This window comes from Oncorhynchus gorbuscha, linkage group LG03 (assembly GCF_021184085.1).
Source record: "Oncorhynchus gorbuscha isolate QuinsamMale2020 ecotype Even-year linkage group LG03, OgorEven_v1.0, whole genome shotgun sequence".
Classification (NCBI taxonomy): domain Eukaryota; kingdom Metazoa; phylum Chordata; class Actinopteri; order Salmoniformes; family Salmonidae; genus Oncorhynchus; species Oncorhynchus gorbuscha.
This window is the reverse complement of record NC_060175.1, coordinates 25,321,653-25,338,962: the sequence shown is the minus strand read 5'-3', so window position 1 is coordinate 25,338,962 and position 17,310 is coordinate 25,321,653. Positions and strand designations below refer to the sequence as shown.

The 17,310-nt window shown below is 42.4% G+C and overlaps 2 protein-coding genes across 5 annotated transcripts in view; one reads left to right on the top strand and one right to left on the bottom strand.

The window, feature by feature from the left end:
* The first annotated feature begins 18 nt into the window (after nt 1-18).
* On the top strand, nt 19-4,722 carry rrp9 (ribosomal RNA processing 9, U3 small nucleolar RNA binding protein). The gene is made up of 14 exons (XM_046334498.1): nt 19-238; nt 345-430; nt 542-654; nt 788-855; nt 1,153-1,194; nt 1,417-1,543; nt 1,706-1,923; nt 2,009-2,109; nt 2,195-2,329; nt 2,468-2,530; nt 2,673-2,818; nt 3,460-3,539; nt 3,740-3,813; nt 4,338-4,722. The coding sequence occupies exons 1-14, from the start codon at nt 158-160 to the stop codon at nt 4,450-4,452; spliced, it is 1,449 nt and encodes a 482-aa protein (XP_046190454.1). The 5' UTR covers nt 19-157; the 3' UTR covers nt 4,453-4,722.
* A 10,592-nt stretch (nt 4,723-15,314) lies between these two features.
* The window catches only part of LOC124029194 (metabotropic glutamate receptor 2-like), a 69,567-nt gene continuing 67,571 nt past the window's right edge, over nt 15,315-17,310 (bottom strand). For 3 of the 4 annotated variants that reach the window (XM_046340997.1, XM_046341000.1, XM_046341001.1), the window contains exons 11-12: nt 16,522-16,735; nt 15,315-16,072 (exon numbers count right to left, since the gene is read on the bottom strand). In XM_046340997.1, the coding sequence (XP_046196953.1) occupies nt 15,987-16,072; nt 16,522-16,735 (300 nt within the window). In that variant the 3' untranslated portion in view covers nt 15,315-15,986. The remainder of the gene's footprint in view (nt 16,073-16,521; nt 16,736-17,310) is intronic. The other variant, XM_046341005.1, reaches the window with a different exon arrangement.

Below are 17,310 nucleotides of genomic sequence, written 5' to 3'. Positions count from 1 at the left end.
TCAAAAGTTGGGTCTGTGAGGTCTATAGTTTGGTTGAATCAGAAGAGAGAGAACCCATGTGGGTCTAATGTTGATTTGCGTGGTCAAAATGTGTGCTAACTAGTGTAAAGATTGACTAACTCTGAAGCACTGTTAAAACAATCTAAAGAATATAATCATGTCGTCTTTCTTTATAAAGAAAAAAGGACCTCCAAAGGTTTTCAAAAAGAGCGAGAATTCAGCGGGTTCCAAACGAAAGGTAAGGAGGTAGTTAGCTAACGTTAGCTAGCTATGTACGTAACTATTACAATGATGGCTAAATTAACTTTCTTCTGATCTGTGATGCTTGTGTGTTGGTGGTTTAGAATGATGGTGACACGGGAAACAAACTTAAGAAGAAGCTCAATTCAAAGCACAATGAAGAAATCTCCAGCGACTCTGAAACTGAAGGGTAGGCTTACTTACCCAGTGTAGTTGGCTGGCTTCACAGATAGCTATCTAAGTTGGCGAACAAACTGATTTGATTTAGAGCTGTATGAGTTGAAACAATATATTTATGTAGCCCTGCAGTGCACAGAAAAAGGAGGGCCAATGTCGAAGAAGAGTTTGATGAGACTCCACAGGAGAAGAAACTACGATTGGCCAAGCTCTACCTTGACCAATTGAGGGATGAGGGTAAGGGAGTAACGTTAGCTAGCTTCTGTAACTATTAATTGAGCTGTGCTAAACAGTTTTCTTTAAACTTGATATGTAAGTGCTTATTTGGAATCTGAAGCTTCACTGTTCTGTCTTCATGTCTTATCAATAGAAGAAAAGAAAGCAGAGGAAGAGTCTTTTGAGACTGACCTGATAGCTGGAAGACTTCAAGAAGAAGTGGTAAGTGTACTAGCTACAATTTGCAATGCTGATTATAAACTGGGTGGTTAGAGCCCTGAATGCTGATGGGTTAACAGCCGTGGTATATCAGACCATATGACAACATTTATTTGTACTGCTCTAATTATGTTGGTAACCAGTTTATAATAGCAATAAGGCACCTTGTGGGTTTGTGGTTTATTGGCCATATACCACACCCCCTCATGCCTTAATATTTAATTATATCCCTAATATATGTCACAAGTCCTTTTATGAATATGGTATTGCCCTATAGTGAACACATTCTCTTTTCCTCAGCTTGAACAGAAAGGAAAGCTTCAACGGATGGTTGCAAAAGATGTGAGTATCTTTGTTGGATGTCTCCCCTATAAGCACTCTGCATGTCCATCCAGTATCCACACAGTATGAGTTTTTTATGGCCCATAGTGTGCTGTGTAACCCGAAGGCTGTGGTCATTTTGTAGGGCACGTTGAAAAAGTGTTTTTGATTGGACCTACCCATTTCTGTCCACTTCTGTTTTGTGCCCACTAAACACAACCGCTATGTTGTCATGGTTTTCAGCTCCTGCCACCAGACACGTCAGAGATTCGTCTGTTGAGAGGCCACAAGCTGCCAGTCACCTGTCTGGTCATCTCTCCTGATGACAAGCACATCTTCTCTGCTGCCAAAGACTGCTCCATCATCAAATGTGAGTCAACATTTATATTTGTTTGTTTACTTCTCCAAAATAATCAAAGATAAGTTTGATGTTTTACTGAAATAGACTGCAAAATCATTCCCATGCTGCCTGAAATGCAACAGTCAAAGTAAGCTTACTTATGTATTCTCCCATTTTCTTCTGTAACTGCAGGGGATGTAGAGAATGGTAAGAGACTGCACACAATAGCTGGTGGGAGGAAAGGAACAGAGGATCGCCATGTTGGACATACAGCCCATGTCCTGTGTATCTCCATATCGTCGGACGGCAAGTACCTGGCAACGGGAGACATGAATAAGTTGATCATGATTTGGGAGGCGGCAACATGTAAACACCTGTACAAGTTCACAGGACATAGAGGCCCTGTGTCGGTAAGCTCTTCTTGCTTAAAATGTGCTTTCTTTAAAAAAAAAATTGTTGCACCTTTTCTCAAACTGGGCCATCTATTCTCCACAGGGCCTGTCCTTCAGGAGGGGCACCCATGACCTGTACAGTGCCTCTCACGACCGCTCCATCAAGGTGTGGAACGTGGACGAAAACGCCTATGTGGAAACTCTGTGAGTAGCTGACTAGTAATATCCGTGTGTTTCTTCAGGTTGGCATGAGAATTGTTTGTGTTTTATTGACTGTGTATCTCCCTAGATTTGGTCACCAGGATGTGATCACGGGGCTGGACAGTGGGAGTCGGGAGCGCTGTGTGACTGCAGGGGGGAGGGACCGCACTGTGAGGGTGTGGAAGATTGCTGAGGAGTCCCAGCTAGTGTTCCATGGCCATGAGTGAGTCTTCCTGGACTCCTTTCACTCTCTTTCTCTGTATTAGTCAGTCTCACAACACTGTATTGTCTCTGTTGGTCCGAGAGTGTATATTCTCCTTGTGTGTTAACCTATTGGGATGCTCCTCCCACTCTCGCTCAGGGGCTCCATCGACTGTATCCAGCTCATTAACGAAGAACACATGATAACAGGTGCTGATGATGGGTAAGTGTGTGGCTTTATACTCCACTAGGTGTCATCGCACTCCACATCTGTAGAGGTTCTGTAACCACTTCTCTCCAAACTGCACGGATGGTCTATTACAAATGTTTTCATTAGTCAAAATATTTTATCTTCCTCACCTCAGTTCCGTCTCCCTCTGGAGTGTGAACAAGAAGAAGCCCCTCAGCACGGTGAAGGCAGCCCACGGTCGGCATGGTGACTCGGGGCTGGAGCAGCCCTACTGGGTGGCAGCCGTGGCGGCTCTGCAGAACTCTGACACCGTAGCCTCAGGTGCCAACTGCTGTGCGAGTCACCAGCTTTATAACACGCATCTATACACGCACACACAGCACTGCAGAACTATTGACACTCGCTTCGACTGTGTCCTCTTCACCAGCTTTGCTATACACCATCTCATCTATACACATCTGTATACACCCTGTGTGGGTTATTAGTAATGATCAACCCCAAACTTCCACCTCTCCTTGCTATAATGTGTACTGTAAACCTATAGTGTGATGCTCTACATTAGTGCTCAATCCTTGGTCCTATACACCCCCCTCCATATTTATTTGGACGGTGAAGCTAAATATTGTACATTTGGCTCTACTCTAACAACCAAGTTTGTAGAGTCAAAAGCTTGATGTAGTCATTGCGTGCTAGGAATATGGGAGCAAATACTGAACTTTTAGCTACTTTGTCCAAATTCTTATAGAAAAACAACTTCTTCAAATGGGGGGGGTGAGATGCATAAAGTGCTGTGATTTCTAAACATATACATGTCACTTCAAATAAAACATTTGATCTCAAATCCAAAATGCACTGTACACATAAATGTGGGGGTGGGGGGGGGGGTGTATTAGGCGTTGACTGCTAATATTGACCTGCCCAATTGATGATGCTGGAATTGAGTAACTGTTGTCACTTGACAGGTTCACACAACTCTAAGGTGCAGCTGTGGAAGTGTGGCCAGGGGTTCCGTCACCTGGAGCCTCTCTTCAGCATCCCTGTGGTAAGCAAGTCCCAGCTACACTGCTCCATACCTAATACACCCATAACTTGCGTTGCATTCAATCATTGTGTAGCAATATGTGATAAACACCATGTCATTTAGACATTACGCATTCTGCCTATTTGTATAGGCCTATGTGTATGATCAACTGACTAATACAAGTGTTCGGCACTAAAACATCTGTCTCCTCTCTCTTGTAGCCTGGTTTTGTCAACAGTCTGAAGTTCTCCAGCTCTGGGAAGTTCCTAGTGGCAGGAGTAGGACAGGAGCACCGGTATGTACCCAGCTACTTACCTGTCATACAGAGATACAGCCCAGAGTGCACTTACTATCATTATACACTCATTGCTGACTGATCAAAATCCTTACTATATTGATCATGTACTCTGGGCCTACCCTTAAGCCTGTTTTCAGTGTTCTGTATGAAAGTAGTTGCAATGAGGACAGGTGCCCACAAGGTGGCACTTATTTCACTCCCAAATCCTAAGACTCCCTCGACTGCTTGGGGCAGTGATGACAATACCTCCCATGTTTTCTTATTACAAGATTAAATGGCTTCTTCGACTGCATTCACGTGCTAGTTGAAAATTTGTAAATGTCAGACTTGCTAAGTTGTTGTAGACAGGATCCCGCGGGAAGTATCATAATCAACCAATGGGTAGATCTACGCAAATAACTTGCAATCATTTGAACTTGGACACATACTTATATACTGCATCATTTTACGCATCACTTTATTCATGAAATATCTGTTTTGTCAATGATCTTTGTTTTTGTTAACAAAGTCTTTGTTGTCAGGCTTGGTCGGTGGTGGAGACTGAAGGAAGCAAAGAACGGACTCTACATTATTCCGCTGAAAAGACAACAGCCAGAGCAGGAAGGGGTCCAGAATGGAGAAGAGAATGGGGTTTAGTTGATCTATGTATGCCTTAGATTTTGTAAATTAAATTCTTTACACAAATGCTATTTGTGTTAAATCTATCAATTAACTGCAGGAAACGGATTCTGTTGGGGGGGGGGGGGGGGGGGGCTTTTACAAATTTCACTTGAGGACTAGAACCGTTTTTGTGCTCTTCTCACATCTACTATGTGTTTGCAGATGGGCTCCGATTCAGAGTTAAGTGTTCTTAAATGCTATTTGTTTTGGGTGGAGAGTGAATAAATGAAGGTGTTTCTACAGATATGCCATACTCTGACGGTGACTTCATTCCGGGGGGGGGGGGTTGAGTAAAAGTATAGATACCTTAATAGAAAGTTACTCAAGTGAAAGTCAGCCAGTAAATTACTACTTCAGTAAAAGTCTAAAAGTATTTGGGTTTTAAATCTACTTAAGTATCAATAGTAAAAGGTGATTTTCTTTAACTAAACAGGCCAGTTGAGAACAAGTTCTCATTTACAACTGCGACCTGGCCAAGATAAGGCACAAACGACAACAGTTACACATGGAATAAATACACGTACAGTCGTTAAACGCAATAGAAAAGTCTATATACAGTGTGCAAATGAGGTAAGATTATAGGCCGTAGTGGCGACGTAATTACAATTTAGCAATTAAACACAAGTAATAATGTTCAAGTAGAGACACGGGTGCAAAACGCATAATATGGGGTTGAGGCAGTTAGCTGGGCTATTTACAGGTGGGCTATGTACAGGTGCAAGGATCTGTAAGCTGCTCTGACAGCTGATGCTTAAAGTTAGTGAAGAAGATATGAGTCTCCAGCTTCAGTGATTTTTTTTGCAATTCGTTCCAGTCCTTGGCAGCAGAGAACTGGAAGGAAAGGCGGCCAAAGCAGGATTTGGCTTTGGAGGTGACCAGTGAAATATACCTGCTGGAGCGCATGCTACAGGTGGGTGCTGCTATGGTGACCTAGCAAAGACTTGTAGATGGCCTGGAGCCAGTGGGCCTGGTGAAGAATATGAAGGGAGGGCCAGCCAATGAGAGTACAGGTCGCAGTGGTGGGTAGTATATGGGGCTTTGATAGACTGCATCCAATTTGCTGAGTAGAGTGTTGGAGGCTATTTTGTAAATGACATCACCGAAGTCAAGGATCAGTAGGATACCCTCATAAAACTGACTGTTTAGCAGCATGGGTGAAGGAGGCTTTGTTGCCAAAATAGGTAGCCAATTCTAGTTTTAATTTTGGATTGTAGATGCTTAATGTGAGTCTGCAAGGAGAGTTTACGGTCTAACCAGACACCTAGGTATTTGTAGTTGTCTACATACAGTGGGGCAAAAAAGTATTTAGTCAGCCACCAATTGTGCATGTTCTCCCACTTAAAAAGATGAGAGGCTTGTACATTTTCATCATAGGTACACTTCAACTATGACAGACCAAAAAAAATACAAATCCAGAAAATCACATTGTAGCATTTTTAATGAATTTATTTGCAAATTATGGTGGAAAATAAGTACTTGCACAATTGGTGGCTGACTAAATACTTTTTTTGCCCCACTGTATACAAAGTCAGAACTGTCCAGAGCTATGATGCTGGGTGGGCGAGTGCGGGCAGCGATCGGTTGAAGAGCCTGCATTTAGTTATACTTGCGTTTAAAAGCAGTTGGGGGCCATGTCAGGAGAGTTGTATGGCATTGAAGCTTGTCTGGAGGTTAGTTTACAGTGTCCAAAGAAGGGCCAGATATATACCGAATGGTGCCTGCGTAAATGTGGATCAGAGAATCACCAGCAGCAAGAGCGACATCATTGATATATACAGAGAAAAGAGTCGGCCTGAGAATTGAACCCTGTGGCACCTCCGTAGAGACTGCCGAGGGTCCGGACAACAGGCGCTCCGATTTGACACAATGAACTCTGTCTGAGGAGTAGTTGGTGAACCAGGCGAGGCAGTCATTTGAGAAAACAAGGCTGTTGAATCAGCAGATAAGAATGTGGTAATTGACAGAGTTGAATGCCTCGGCCAGGTTGATGAATACGGTTGCACAGTATTGTCCTTTATCGATGGCGGTTATGATATCGTTTAGGACCTTGAGCGTGACCCATGACCAGCTCGGAAACCAGATTGCATAGCGTAGAGGGTACGGTGGGATTCAAAATGGTTGGTGATCTGTTTGGCTTTCGAAGAACTTAGAAAGGCAGGGTAGGATAGATATAGGTCTGTAACAGTTTGGGTCTCGAATGTCTCCCCCTTTGAAGAGGGGGATGACCGTAGCAGCTTTCTAATCTTTGGGAATCTCAAACAATACAAAGAGAGGTTGAACAGGCTAGTAATAGGGGTTGCAACAATTGCGACGGATAATTTTAGAAAGAGAGGGTCAAGATTGTCTAGCCCAGCTGATTTGTTGGGGTCCAGATTTTGCAGCTCTTTCAGAACATCAGGTATCTGGATTTGGGTGAAGGAGAAATGGGGAGGCTTGGGCAAGTCATTTAATTCTTATTTAGCATTCAGACGGCACCGTTTTCTTGTTTTAATGGATAGTCAGGGGCACACTCCAGAGTTTATTTACAAAAGATGCATTTGTGATTAGTGAGTCCGCCATGCCAGAGGCAGTAGGGATGACCACATGTTCTTTTGATAAGTGTGTGAATTTGACTATTTTCCTGTCCCGCTAAGCATTCAAAATGTAACGAGTACCTTTGGTTGTCGGGGAAAATGTATGGAGTAAAAAGTATGTTTTTTTTTAGGAATGTAGTGAAGTAAAAGTTGTCAAATATAAATAGTAGAGTACAGATATCCCTAAAAACTACTTAATAAGTACTTTAAAGTATTTGTCCTTAAGTACTTTACACCACTGCTGGAGACAAATGTAAAACCAGTCATATGGGAGAAAACTGAAGCATATCAACTTAACCACAGTAAAGTTTAGGAAATGTTGTGCCATTGTGTAGCATTTACATTGTATGGCCTTAACTTGCAGGAATGGGCACTGTCAAATATCTTAATTATAGGCTACCATGACTTTCTCTGTCCTATTTCTATCATGTTTAATATTAGTCACTATCAATATCGACCATAACCACATATTCAACTGCCAATTTACTGTTATTTCCGTTCAGTTTAGCCTACATTATTATTACATTGTTTAGTTTACCTTCATTTGCTATTTCTGTAAACACAGTCACATCTGTGTGATTGTTGCTGAGGATTGTTAGTAACAGTTGATAATATAAAGAAATGTAGGCTAATTAAATCGTTGTGGAGAGCAGACCAAACCATAACAGTTTGAAACTGACACATAGCTCAGTACTTGGTTGTCATCATACAGTTCCATGGTGAGTGCAGGCAATAGACTAAGGTATAGCGAGTGTAGAGAGTATAGAGATATTGTTATCCACGTCGGCACCAACGATGTTAGGATGAAACAGTCAGAGATCACCAAGCGCAACATAGCTTCTGCGTGCATATCAGCTAGAAAGATGTGTCGGCATCGAGTAATTGTCTCTGGCCCCCTCCCAGTTAGGGGGAGTGATGAGCTCTACAGCAGAGTCTCACAACTCAATCGCTGGTTGAAAACTGTTTTCTGCCCCTCCCAAAAGATAGAATTTGTAGATAATTGGCCCTCTTTCTGGGACTCACCCACAAACAGGACCAAGCCTGACCTGCTGAGGAGTGACGGACTCCATCCTAGCTGGAGGTGTGCTCTCATCTTATCTACCAACATAGACAGGGCTCTAACTCCTCTAGCTCCACAATGAAATAGGGTGCAGGCCAGGCAGCATGCTATTAGCCAGCCTGCCAGCATAGTGGAGTCTGCCACTAGCATAGTCAGTGTAGTCAGCTCAGCTATCACCATTGAGACCGTGTCTGTGCCTCGACCTAGGTTGGGCAAAACTAAACATGGCGGTGTTCACCTTAGCAATCTCACTAGGATAAAGACCACCTCCATTCCTGTCATTACTGAAAGAGATTGTGATACCTCACATCTCAAAATAGGGCTACTTAATATTAGATCCCTTACTTCAAAGGCAATTATAGTCAATGAACTAATCACTGATCATAATCTTGATGTGATTGGCCTGACTGAAACATGGCTTAAGCCTGATGAATTTACTGTGTTAAATGAGGCCTCACCTCCTGGCTACACTAGTGACCATATCCCCCGTGCATCCCGCAAAGGCGGAGGTGTTGCTAACATTTACGATAGCAAATTTCAATTTACAAAAAACAAAATGACGTTTTCGTCTTTTGAGCTTCTAGTCATGAAATCTATGCAGCCTACTCAATCACTTTTTATAGCTACTGTTTACAGGCCTCCTGGGCCATATACAGCGTTTCTCACTGAGTTCCCTGAATTCTTATCAGACCTTGTAGTCATTGCAGATAATATTCTAATCTTTGGTGACTTTAATATTCACATGGAAAAGTCCACAGACCCACTCCAAAAGGCTTTCGGAGCCATCATCGGCTCAGTGGGTTTTGTCCAACATGTCTCTGGACCCACTCACTGTCACAGTCATACGCTGGACCTAGTTTTGTCCCATAGAATAAATGTTGTGGATCTTAATGTTTTTCCTCATAATCCTGGACTATCGGACCACCATTTTATTACGTTTGCAATTGCAACAAATAATCTGCTCAGACCCCAACCAAGGAACATCAAAAGTCGTGCTATAAATTCACAGACAACACAAAGATTCCTTGATGCCCTTCCAGACTCCCTCTGCCTACCCAAGGACGCCAGAGGACAAAAATCCGTTAACCACCTAACTGAGGATCTCAATTTAACCTTGCGCAATACCCTAGATGCAGTTGCACCCCTAAAAACTAAAAAAATGTCTCAAAAGGAACTAGCTCCCTGGTACACAGAAAAAACCCGAGCTCCGAAGCAAGCTTCCAGAAAATTGGAACGGAAATGGCGCCGCACCAAACTTTAAGTCTTCCGACTAGCTTGGAAGGACGGTACCGTGCAGTACCGAAGAGCCCTTACTGCTGCTCGATCATCCTATTTTTCTAACTTAATTGAGGAAGTGGGGTTCTGTAGCTCAGTTGGTAGAGCATGGCGCTTGTAACGCCAGGGTAGTGGGTTCGATCCCCGGGACCACCCATACATAGAATGTATGCACACATGACTGTAAGTCGCTTTGGATAAAAGCGTCTGCTAAATGGCATATATTATATTATTATTATTATAGGAAAATAAGAACAATCCGAAATTCCTTTTTGATACTGTGGCAAAGCTAACTAAAAAGCAGCATTCCCCAAGAGAGGATGACTTTCACTTTAGCAGTGATAAATTCATGAACTTCTTTGAGGAAAAGATTATGATTATTAGAAAGCAAATTACGGACTCCTCTTTAAACCTGCGTATTCCTCCAAACCTCAGTTGTCCTGAGTCTGCACAACTCTGCCAGGACCTAGGATCAAGAGAGACGCTCAAGTGTTTTAGTACTATATCTCTTGACACAATGATGAAAATAATCATGGCCTCTAAACCTTCAAGCTGTATACTGGACCCTATTCCAACTAAACTACTGAAAGAGCTGCTTCCTGTGCTTGGCCCTCCTATGTTGAAAATAATAAACGGCTCTCTATCCACTGGATGTGTGCCAAACTCACTAAAAGTGGCAGTAATAAAGCCTCTCTTGAAAAAGCCAAACCTTCACCCAGAAAATATAAAAAACTATCGGCCTATATCGAATCTTCCATTCCTCCCAAAAATTTTAGAGAAGGCTGTTGCGCAGCAACTCACTGCCTTCCTAAAGACAAAACAATGTATACGAAATGCTTCAGTCTGGTTTTAGACCCCATCATAGCACTGAGACGGCACTTGTGAAGGTGGTAAATGACATTTTAATGGCATCAGACCGAGGCTCTGCATCTGTCCTCGTGCTCCTAGACCTTAGTGCTGCTTTTGATACCATCGATCACCACATTCTTTTGGAGAGATTGGAAACCCAAATTGGTCTACACGGACATGTTCTGGCCTGGTTTAGATCTTATCTGTCGGAAAGATATCAGTTTGTCTCTGTGAATGGTTTGTCCTCTGACAAATCAACTGTAAATTTCTGTGTTCCTCAAGGTTCTGTTTTAGGACCATTATTGTTTTCACTATATATTTTACCTCTTGGGGATGTTATTCGAAAACATAATGTAAACTTTCACTGCTATGCGGATGACACACAGCTGTACATTTCAATGAAACATGGTGAAGCCCCAAAATTGCCCTCGCTAGAAGCATGTGTTTCAGACATAAGGAAGTGGATGGCTGCAAACTTTCTACTTTTAAACTCGGACAAAACAGAGATGCTTGTTCTAGGTCCCAAGAAACAAAGAGATCTTCTGTTGAATCTGACAATTAATCTTAATGGTTGTACAGTCGTCTCAAATAAAACTGTGAAGGACCTCGGCGTTACTCTGGACCCTGATCTCTCTTTTGAAGAACATATCAAGACCATTTCGAGGACAGCTTTTTTCCATCTACGTAACATTGCAAAAATCAGAAACTTTCTGTCCAAAAATGATGCAGAAAAATTAATCAATGCTTTTGTCACTTCTAGGTTAGACTACTGCAATGCTCTATTTTCCGGCTACCCGGATAAAGCACTAAATAAACTTCAGTTAGTGCTAAATACGGCTGCTAGAATCCTGACTAGAACCAAAAAATTTGATCATATTACTCCAGTGCTAGCCTCTCTACGCTGGCTTCCTGTCAAAGCAAGGGCTGATTTCAAGGTTTTACTGCTAACCTACAACGCATTACATGGGCTTGCTCCTACCTACCTCTCTGATTTGGTCCTGCCGTACATACCTACACGTACGCTACGGTCACAAGACGCAGGCCTCCTAATTGTCCCTAGAATTTCTAAGCAAACAGCTGGAGGCAGGGCTTTCTCCTATAGAGCTCCATTTTTATGGAACGGTCTGCCTACCCATGTCAGAGACGCAAACTCGGTCTCAACCTTTAAGTCTTTACTGAAGACTCATCTCTTCAGTGGGTCATATGATTGAGTGTAGTCTGGCCCAGGAGTGGGAAGGTGAACGGAAAGGCTCTGGAGCAACGAACCGCCCTTGCTGTCTCTGCCTGGCCGGTTCCCCTCTTTCCACTGGGATTCTCTGCCTCTAACCCTGTTACGGGGGCTGAGTCACTGGCTTGCTGGGGCTCTCTCATGCCATCCCTGGGGGGGGTGCGTCACCTGGGTGAGTTGATTCACTGTTGTGGTCAGCCTGTCTGGGTTGGCGCCCCCCCTTGGGTTGTGCCGTGGCGGAGATCTTTGTGGGCTATACTCGGCCTTGTCTCAGGATGGTAAGTTGGTGGTTGAAGATATCCCTCTAGTGGTGTGGGGGCTGTGCTTTGGCAAAGTGGGTGGGGTTATATCCTTCCTGTTTGGCCCTGTCCGGGGGTGACCTCGGATGGGGCCACAGTGTCTCCTGACCCCTCCTGTCTCAGCCTCCAGTATTTATGCTGCAGTAGTTTATGTGTCGGGGGGCTAGGGTCAGTTTGTTATATCTGGAGTACTTCTCCTGTCCTATTCGGTGTCCTGTGTGAATCTAAGTGTGCGTTCTCTAATTCTCTCCTTCTCTCTTTCTTTCTCTCTCTCGGAGGACCTGAGCCCTAGGACCATGCCCCAGGACTACCTGACATGATGACTCCTTGCTGTCCCCAGTCCACCTGGCCATGCTGCTGCTCCAGTTTCAACTGGCCTGGGCCCTAGGACCATGTCCCAGGACTACCTGACATGATGACTCCTTGCTGTTCCCAGTCCATCTGGCCATGCTGCTGCTCCAGTTTCAACTGTTCTGCCTTACTATTATTCAACCATGCTGGTCATTTATGAACATTTGAACATCTTGGCCACATTCTGTTATAATCTCCACCCGGCACAGCCAGAAGAGGACTGGCCACCCCACATATGCTCTCTCTAATTCTCTCTTTCTTTCTCTCTCTCGGAGGACCTGAGCCCTAGGACCATGCCCCAGGACTACCTGACATGATGGCTCCTTGCTGTCCCCAGTCCACCTGACTGTGCTGCTGCTCCAGTTTCAACTGTTCTGCCTTATTATTATTCGACCATGCTGGTCATTTATGAACATTTGAACATCTTGGTCATGTTCTGTTATAATCTCTACCCGGCACAGCCAGAAGAGGACTGGCCACCCCACATAGCCTGGTTCCTCTCTGGGTTTCTTCCTAGGTTTTGGCCTTTCTAGGGAGTTTTTCCTAGCCACCGTGCTTTTACACCTGCATTGTTTGCTGTTTGGGGTTTTAGGCTGAGTTTCTGTACAGCACTTTGAGATATCAACTGATGTACGAAGGGCTATATAAATACATTTGATTTGATTTGATTTAGCCTACTACATTTAACATTACATTTAAGTCATTTAGCAGACGCTCTTATCCAGAGCGACTTACAAATTGGTGCATTCATACTATTGTACACTGTTCTCCCTAATATAATTATACCGTACCAGTCAAGTTTTTCTTTATTTTTCCTACATTGTAGAATAATAGTGAAGACATCAAAATGATGAAATAACACATGTGTAATCATGTGGTAACCAAAAAAGTATTAAACAAATCAATATATATTTCATATATTTTAGATTATTCTAAGTAGCCACCCTTTGCCTTGATGACAGCTTGCACATTCGTTTAACCCTTTTTTGGTTACTACATGATTCCATATGTGTTTTTTCATAGTTTTGATGTCTTCACTATTATACAATGTAGAAAATAAGGAAAAAACCCTTGAATGAGTAGGTGTGTCCAAATGTTTGATTGGTACTGTATGTACACGAATATTCTGAATGTGGCAATTTTCAGAATGAATCAAACCACCTTTTTCTTTCATGTGTAAATGCTCTCTAAACCTGTTTTTCATGATTCATAAATACTTTCCTAAATCTAAATATTTATTTTTAAATCTACCAGTTGGTGCTGAAATGGAGACCAATAAGCATATATATTTAAAAGGCTTTCTTCCATTGATCGCTAATATTCTGAACCGTTCTCTCGATATTCTAGTCTGTCAAACTAAAACTAAAAAGTGCACTGTATTTAAAGGGATGTCTTAAGATAAATGTACCAAAAATGAATGAAAACTTCCCAAGTGGGAGGATTTCCAGCAGTTGAAAGAAATGTATTTAGAGCGCGCAACGTAGCCACTCCTGCAGAGCGCGTTAGGTGACTGAATGTTTGTAGGAAAGGCATAAATTCCTAAATCGTGATCGGCCCTTGGCGCATGCATAGCTGTCAGCTACACAGCTTGTGGGATGTTGATCGAGGAATCCCCTGAGATTTGGCTATTTGAAAATGAAATGCTTCTAACATCTTTTGCATCAGTAAACTTCTGAAACTCCTAAAATGACACCTAGGTTTACTTTGATAGATTGGCCTGATGCCATGTAGCCAGTAGTCACCACTCCGACCATAGGGCTTTAAAACAGATTTGTAATAGGCAATGCTAATAGAACGCTGAAACTGGAATAGAACTTTTCCGTGCAACAGTGTCTCTTCGCCCAACCTGGGACAGGAGCTCCTCAACAGGAAGCTGACGATGGTAGGAACAGTACGAAAAAACAAGCCAGAGCTCCCACCTTAGCAGTTGAATAAACAGAACAGGCCTATCAATCCCTCTAAATTTGTGTTCACAGCTGACACATCCCTAGTGTCCTACATGCCAAAGAAAGTCAAAAATGTGGCACTCATGAGTACACTGCATAAGAATGGGAGATTCTGTGGGCAGGAACATAAAAAAAGAAATAATGGATTACAATACCACAACAGGAGGGATGGACAGTTTAGACAAGCTGGTGACTGGCTACAGCTGCAAAACAAGAACCCTAAGCTGCCCACTTGTGATATTCTTCAACATTTTGGACATTTCGGCGTACAATGTGTTTGTCAGCTGGATGGCGTTGAACACAGATTTGAATAGAGGGAAGGTCCAGAGTAGATGGCTCTTTCTCGAGGAGCTGGGCAAGGCATTGGTAAGACCTCAAATTCAGAGGAGGCAACATATCCCAAGAACCCCAGCAGCCATCGTGAGGAAGGTTCAGGAGGATGCTGGTGCCCCATCCATCCGACCCACAGAACCAACAACTCCATTACCTGAAGTAAGTATGAGTGTTGTTTTGGCATGTGTTGTGTGTCTGACTCTCCTACCTTAGCCTGCTGTAACTATATATATATATATATATATATATATATATATATATATATGAGTGAGTGAGATAGTAAAATTCCTGAACTAAGTGTTTTCATAATTCTAGATTGCAACCGGTAGCAACAAGAAGCACTGCCATGTGTGTGGACCCAAGAAGGACAAAAAGACACAGTACACATAATTGATATAATTGATATGTCAACTAAGTATTTTTTACATATATCCATCAGACCCGCGATCATTGGGTGAATAACAAGAACACGATCACCACATGGGTTAAGGAAAGGAGAAGAAATGTGAGGTGATTAAGACAAGCTAGCTGCTCTTCTACAGTTCATTGGTGCTGTCTCAGAAACCACTGTGAGAGAGAATATGTAGGCATGTAGATGTTACATCCAATAGTCATTTCAAACAGATTGGGTGCAATGTTTCTCTAAGTCCCTGGGCAGGGATGATGTTTACTGGTGTCTGAGACGGTTAGTTAGTAACACTGATTTAGTCCATTGCTAGTTTTAATTTAAGCAGTCCCCAAATGAGGAAGGACCCGAGCTTGCCAGTCCCTGGCAAAACATGAGGTTGAGAAACACTAGTGTAGACTGCTTCTTCCCGGAACGCTTGATGTATGTACAAATACCCATCGGCAATGATTGCTTTAATCCATCCTGTCGAGCTACCACCAAAACTGCCTAGAGACTTCTCTGAACAAAATACACAATAGCATTTTATGTTTTAATAATTAAAAAAGAACACCATTTATTTACATAAATTACAAGAAAGCACAAACTGGTTCACCGAAGTCTACATTAAAACATTGTCCTTTATACTGATAGTAGGCTAATTTTGAATCATCACTTTCACTATGGTTCATCTCATATCATTCAAATGTAGTTTAAAAACAAGGGGTCAAATTAATTCAATAAGTGTTATGTATTAATAATATTCTAGTCAAAAAGAAAAATAATATGTTGATATCGCATTCACAGCACTGTAAGGACAAGATAAGATCAACCTTTTGTTATGACACCATGATCGCTTCACATGAACCACCTCATTCATAAGACTGATTCTCTGTACTGACAGCAAGGCATACAGCAGTCCATTCAACCACGAGTCTATCTTGAAACCAAGTCAAATCAATCACATACTGTTAAATCTATACAAAAATGCTTTACAGTCCTACATTACGGCACACTCCTAAGTATAGTCACATTATTTAGCTTTCACAGTTAAGTGCATCCTGGCCTCCCTCTGTCCGAATAGACAGACTACTGGTCTCTACTGTAAATGGGACTTAGATATGACAGCAGCCTTGTTGTACGAGAGGGGATGGAATTGTGATTTGTGTTGTTCTCAGGACAGAGGAATGATACAAGCAGCTCAACCTTCTTCACAAAGAGGACGTAGTGGAGTCCACTACCTCACGACCATTACAGACTGTTGTTACCACTGTTGGCACACTGGTAGAGGCTGATGCTGCAAAAGAACGAGAATAGAGGGTAACATATTTTCAATAAAATACCAAATTAACAGACTAGTTATAAAGTGTAGGTATGACTTCGTTTTTCACATTGATTAAAGCAAAGAAAAATATCAAACCAATGGATCTGTTTTTGAGAGAATTTTGTGGTGTTCTACTTTTCCATAGGCCTATAGTATGGCAAACGCAACAGACTCGTCACACAGGGTTTAAAACAGGTATCAACGATGAAGCAAAATGCTTATTTGCAAGTTCCCTCAACAGTGCAGTACAAATATCAATATAATCTGAATATAATGAAATCATAAATAGCAGTAGATGTGCAGTATGTTTCAGTTGATGGCTCACTAAAAATGACTGAAATATTTAGCTGATTGTACAATTTATATGTGTTGACAAAAATAAATGTTGATTGTTGTTTACAAAAAGCTAAAAACCCATTTACCAGTGATAGAGACGTTACCTTTCCAGCAACTAGAGCTGGGGTCAGACGCCGATGCTGATTTGACCGTGGCCCCAAAACGGTTGGCAGACACTCTCAGCGTTGTCACGTTCTTCTGGGGCTGGAATAGGATGATGTGGACCTTAGGAGCAAAGAGACAGCCCAGCACCACTGATCCACTCAGACTGACAGAGATGCACATGGTGGTTGTCTGAACCTGTATGGGGTAGAGGGAGAGAGAGGAGGTTGGGTTAGAGTGAACGGGACTCACTGGACATTTTGAGGCAGCCCAGCCAGCACCACAGAGCCACTCGGACTGACAGGACTGGTACTAGATGAAATCAATAGCCTTGAGTTTGAGAGAAGCGAGAGAACGGGAAGGAGAAAGCAGGAGAGAGCGAGGAAAACTAGAAAATGCATGTTATTTCCTACTAACTTTGCTTAGAAATATTTTGTTGAGAGAATGTACTTGATACGATTGTGATGTGTTGTTGTCTCACCTAGTTATCTTAAGATGAATTCTGAATTCACTCATTTCAAGTTACTCTGGATAAGAGCTTCTGCTAAATGACTAAAATGTAATGTAAATATTGCTGGAAGCACTGGCTGAAATAATGAATGTCCATCTGGGAGTCTCCAAATTCATCACAATTGAATGAACAAGGCAGCTTGTTTTTCATGTGAGAATGTCTCTGCAATGTTTTATCTAAACCATATTTAAAATGCAGGAAGCCCAGCCCAACTGCTGGTATTTTTAATAGCACACAAACAGAGATCAAAGCATCAAGGTTT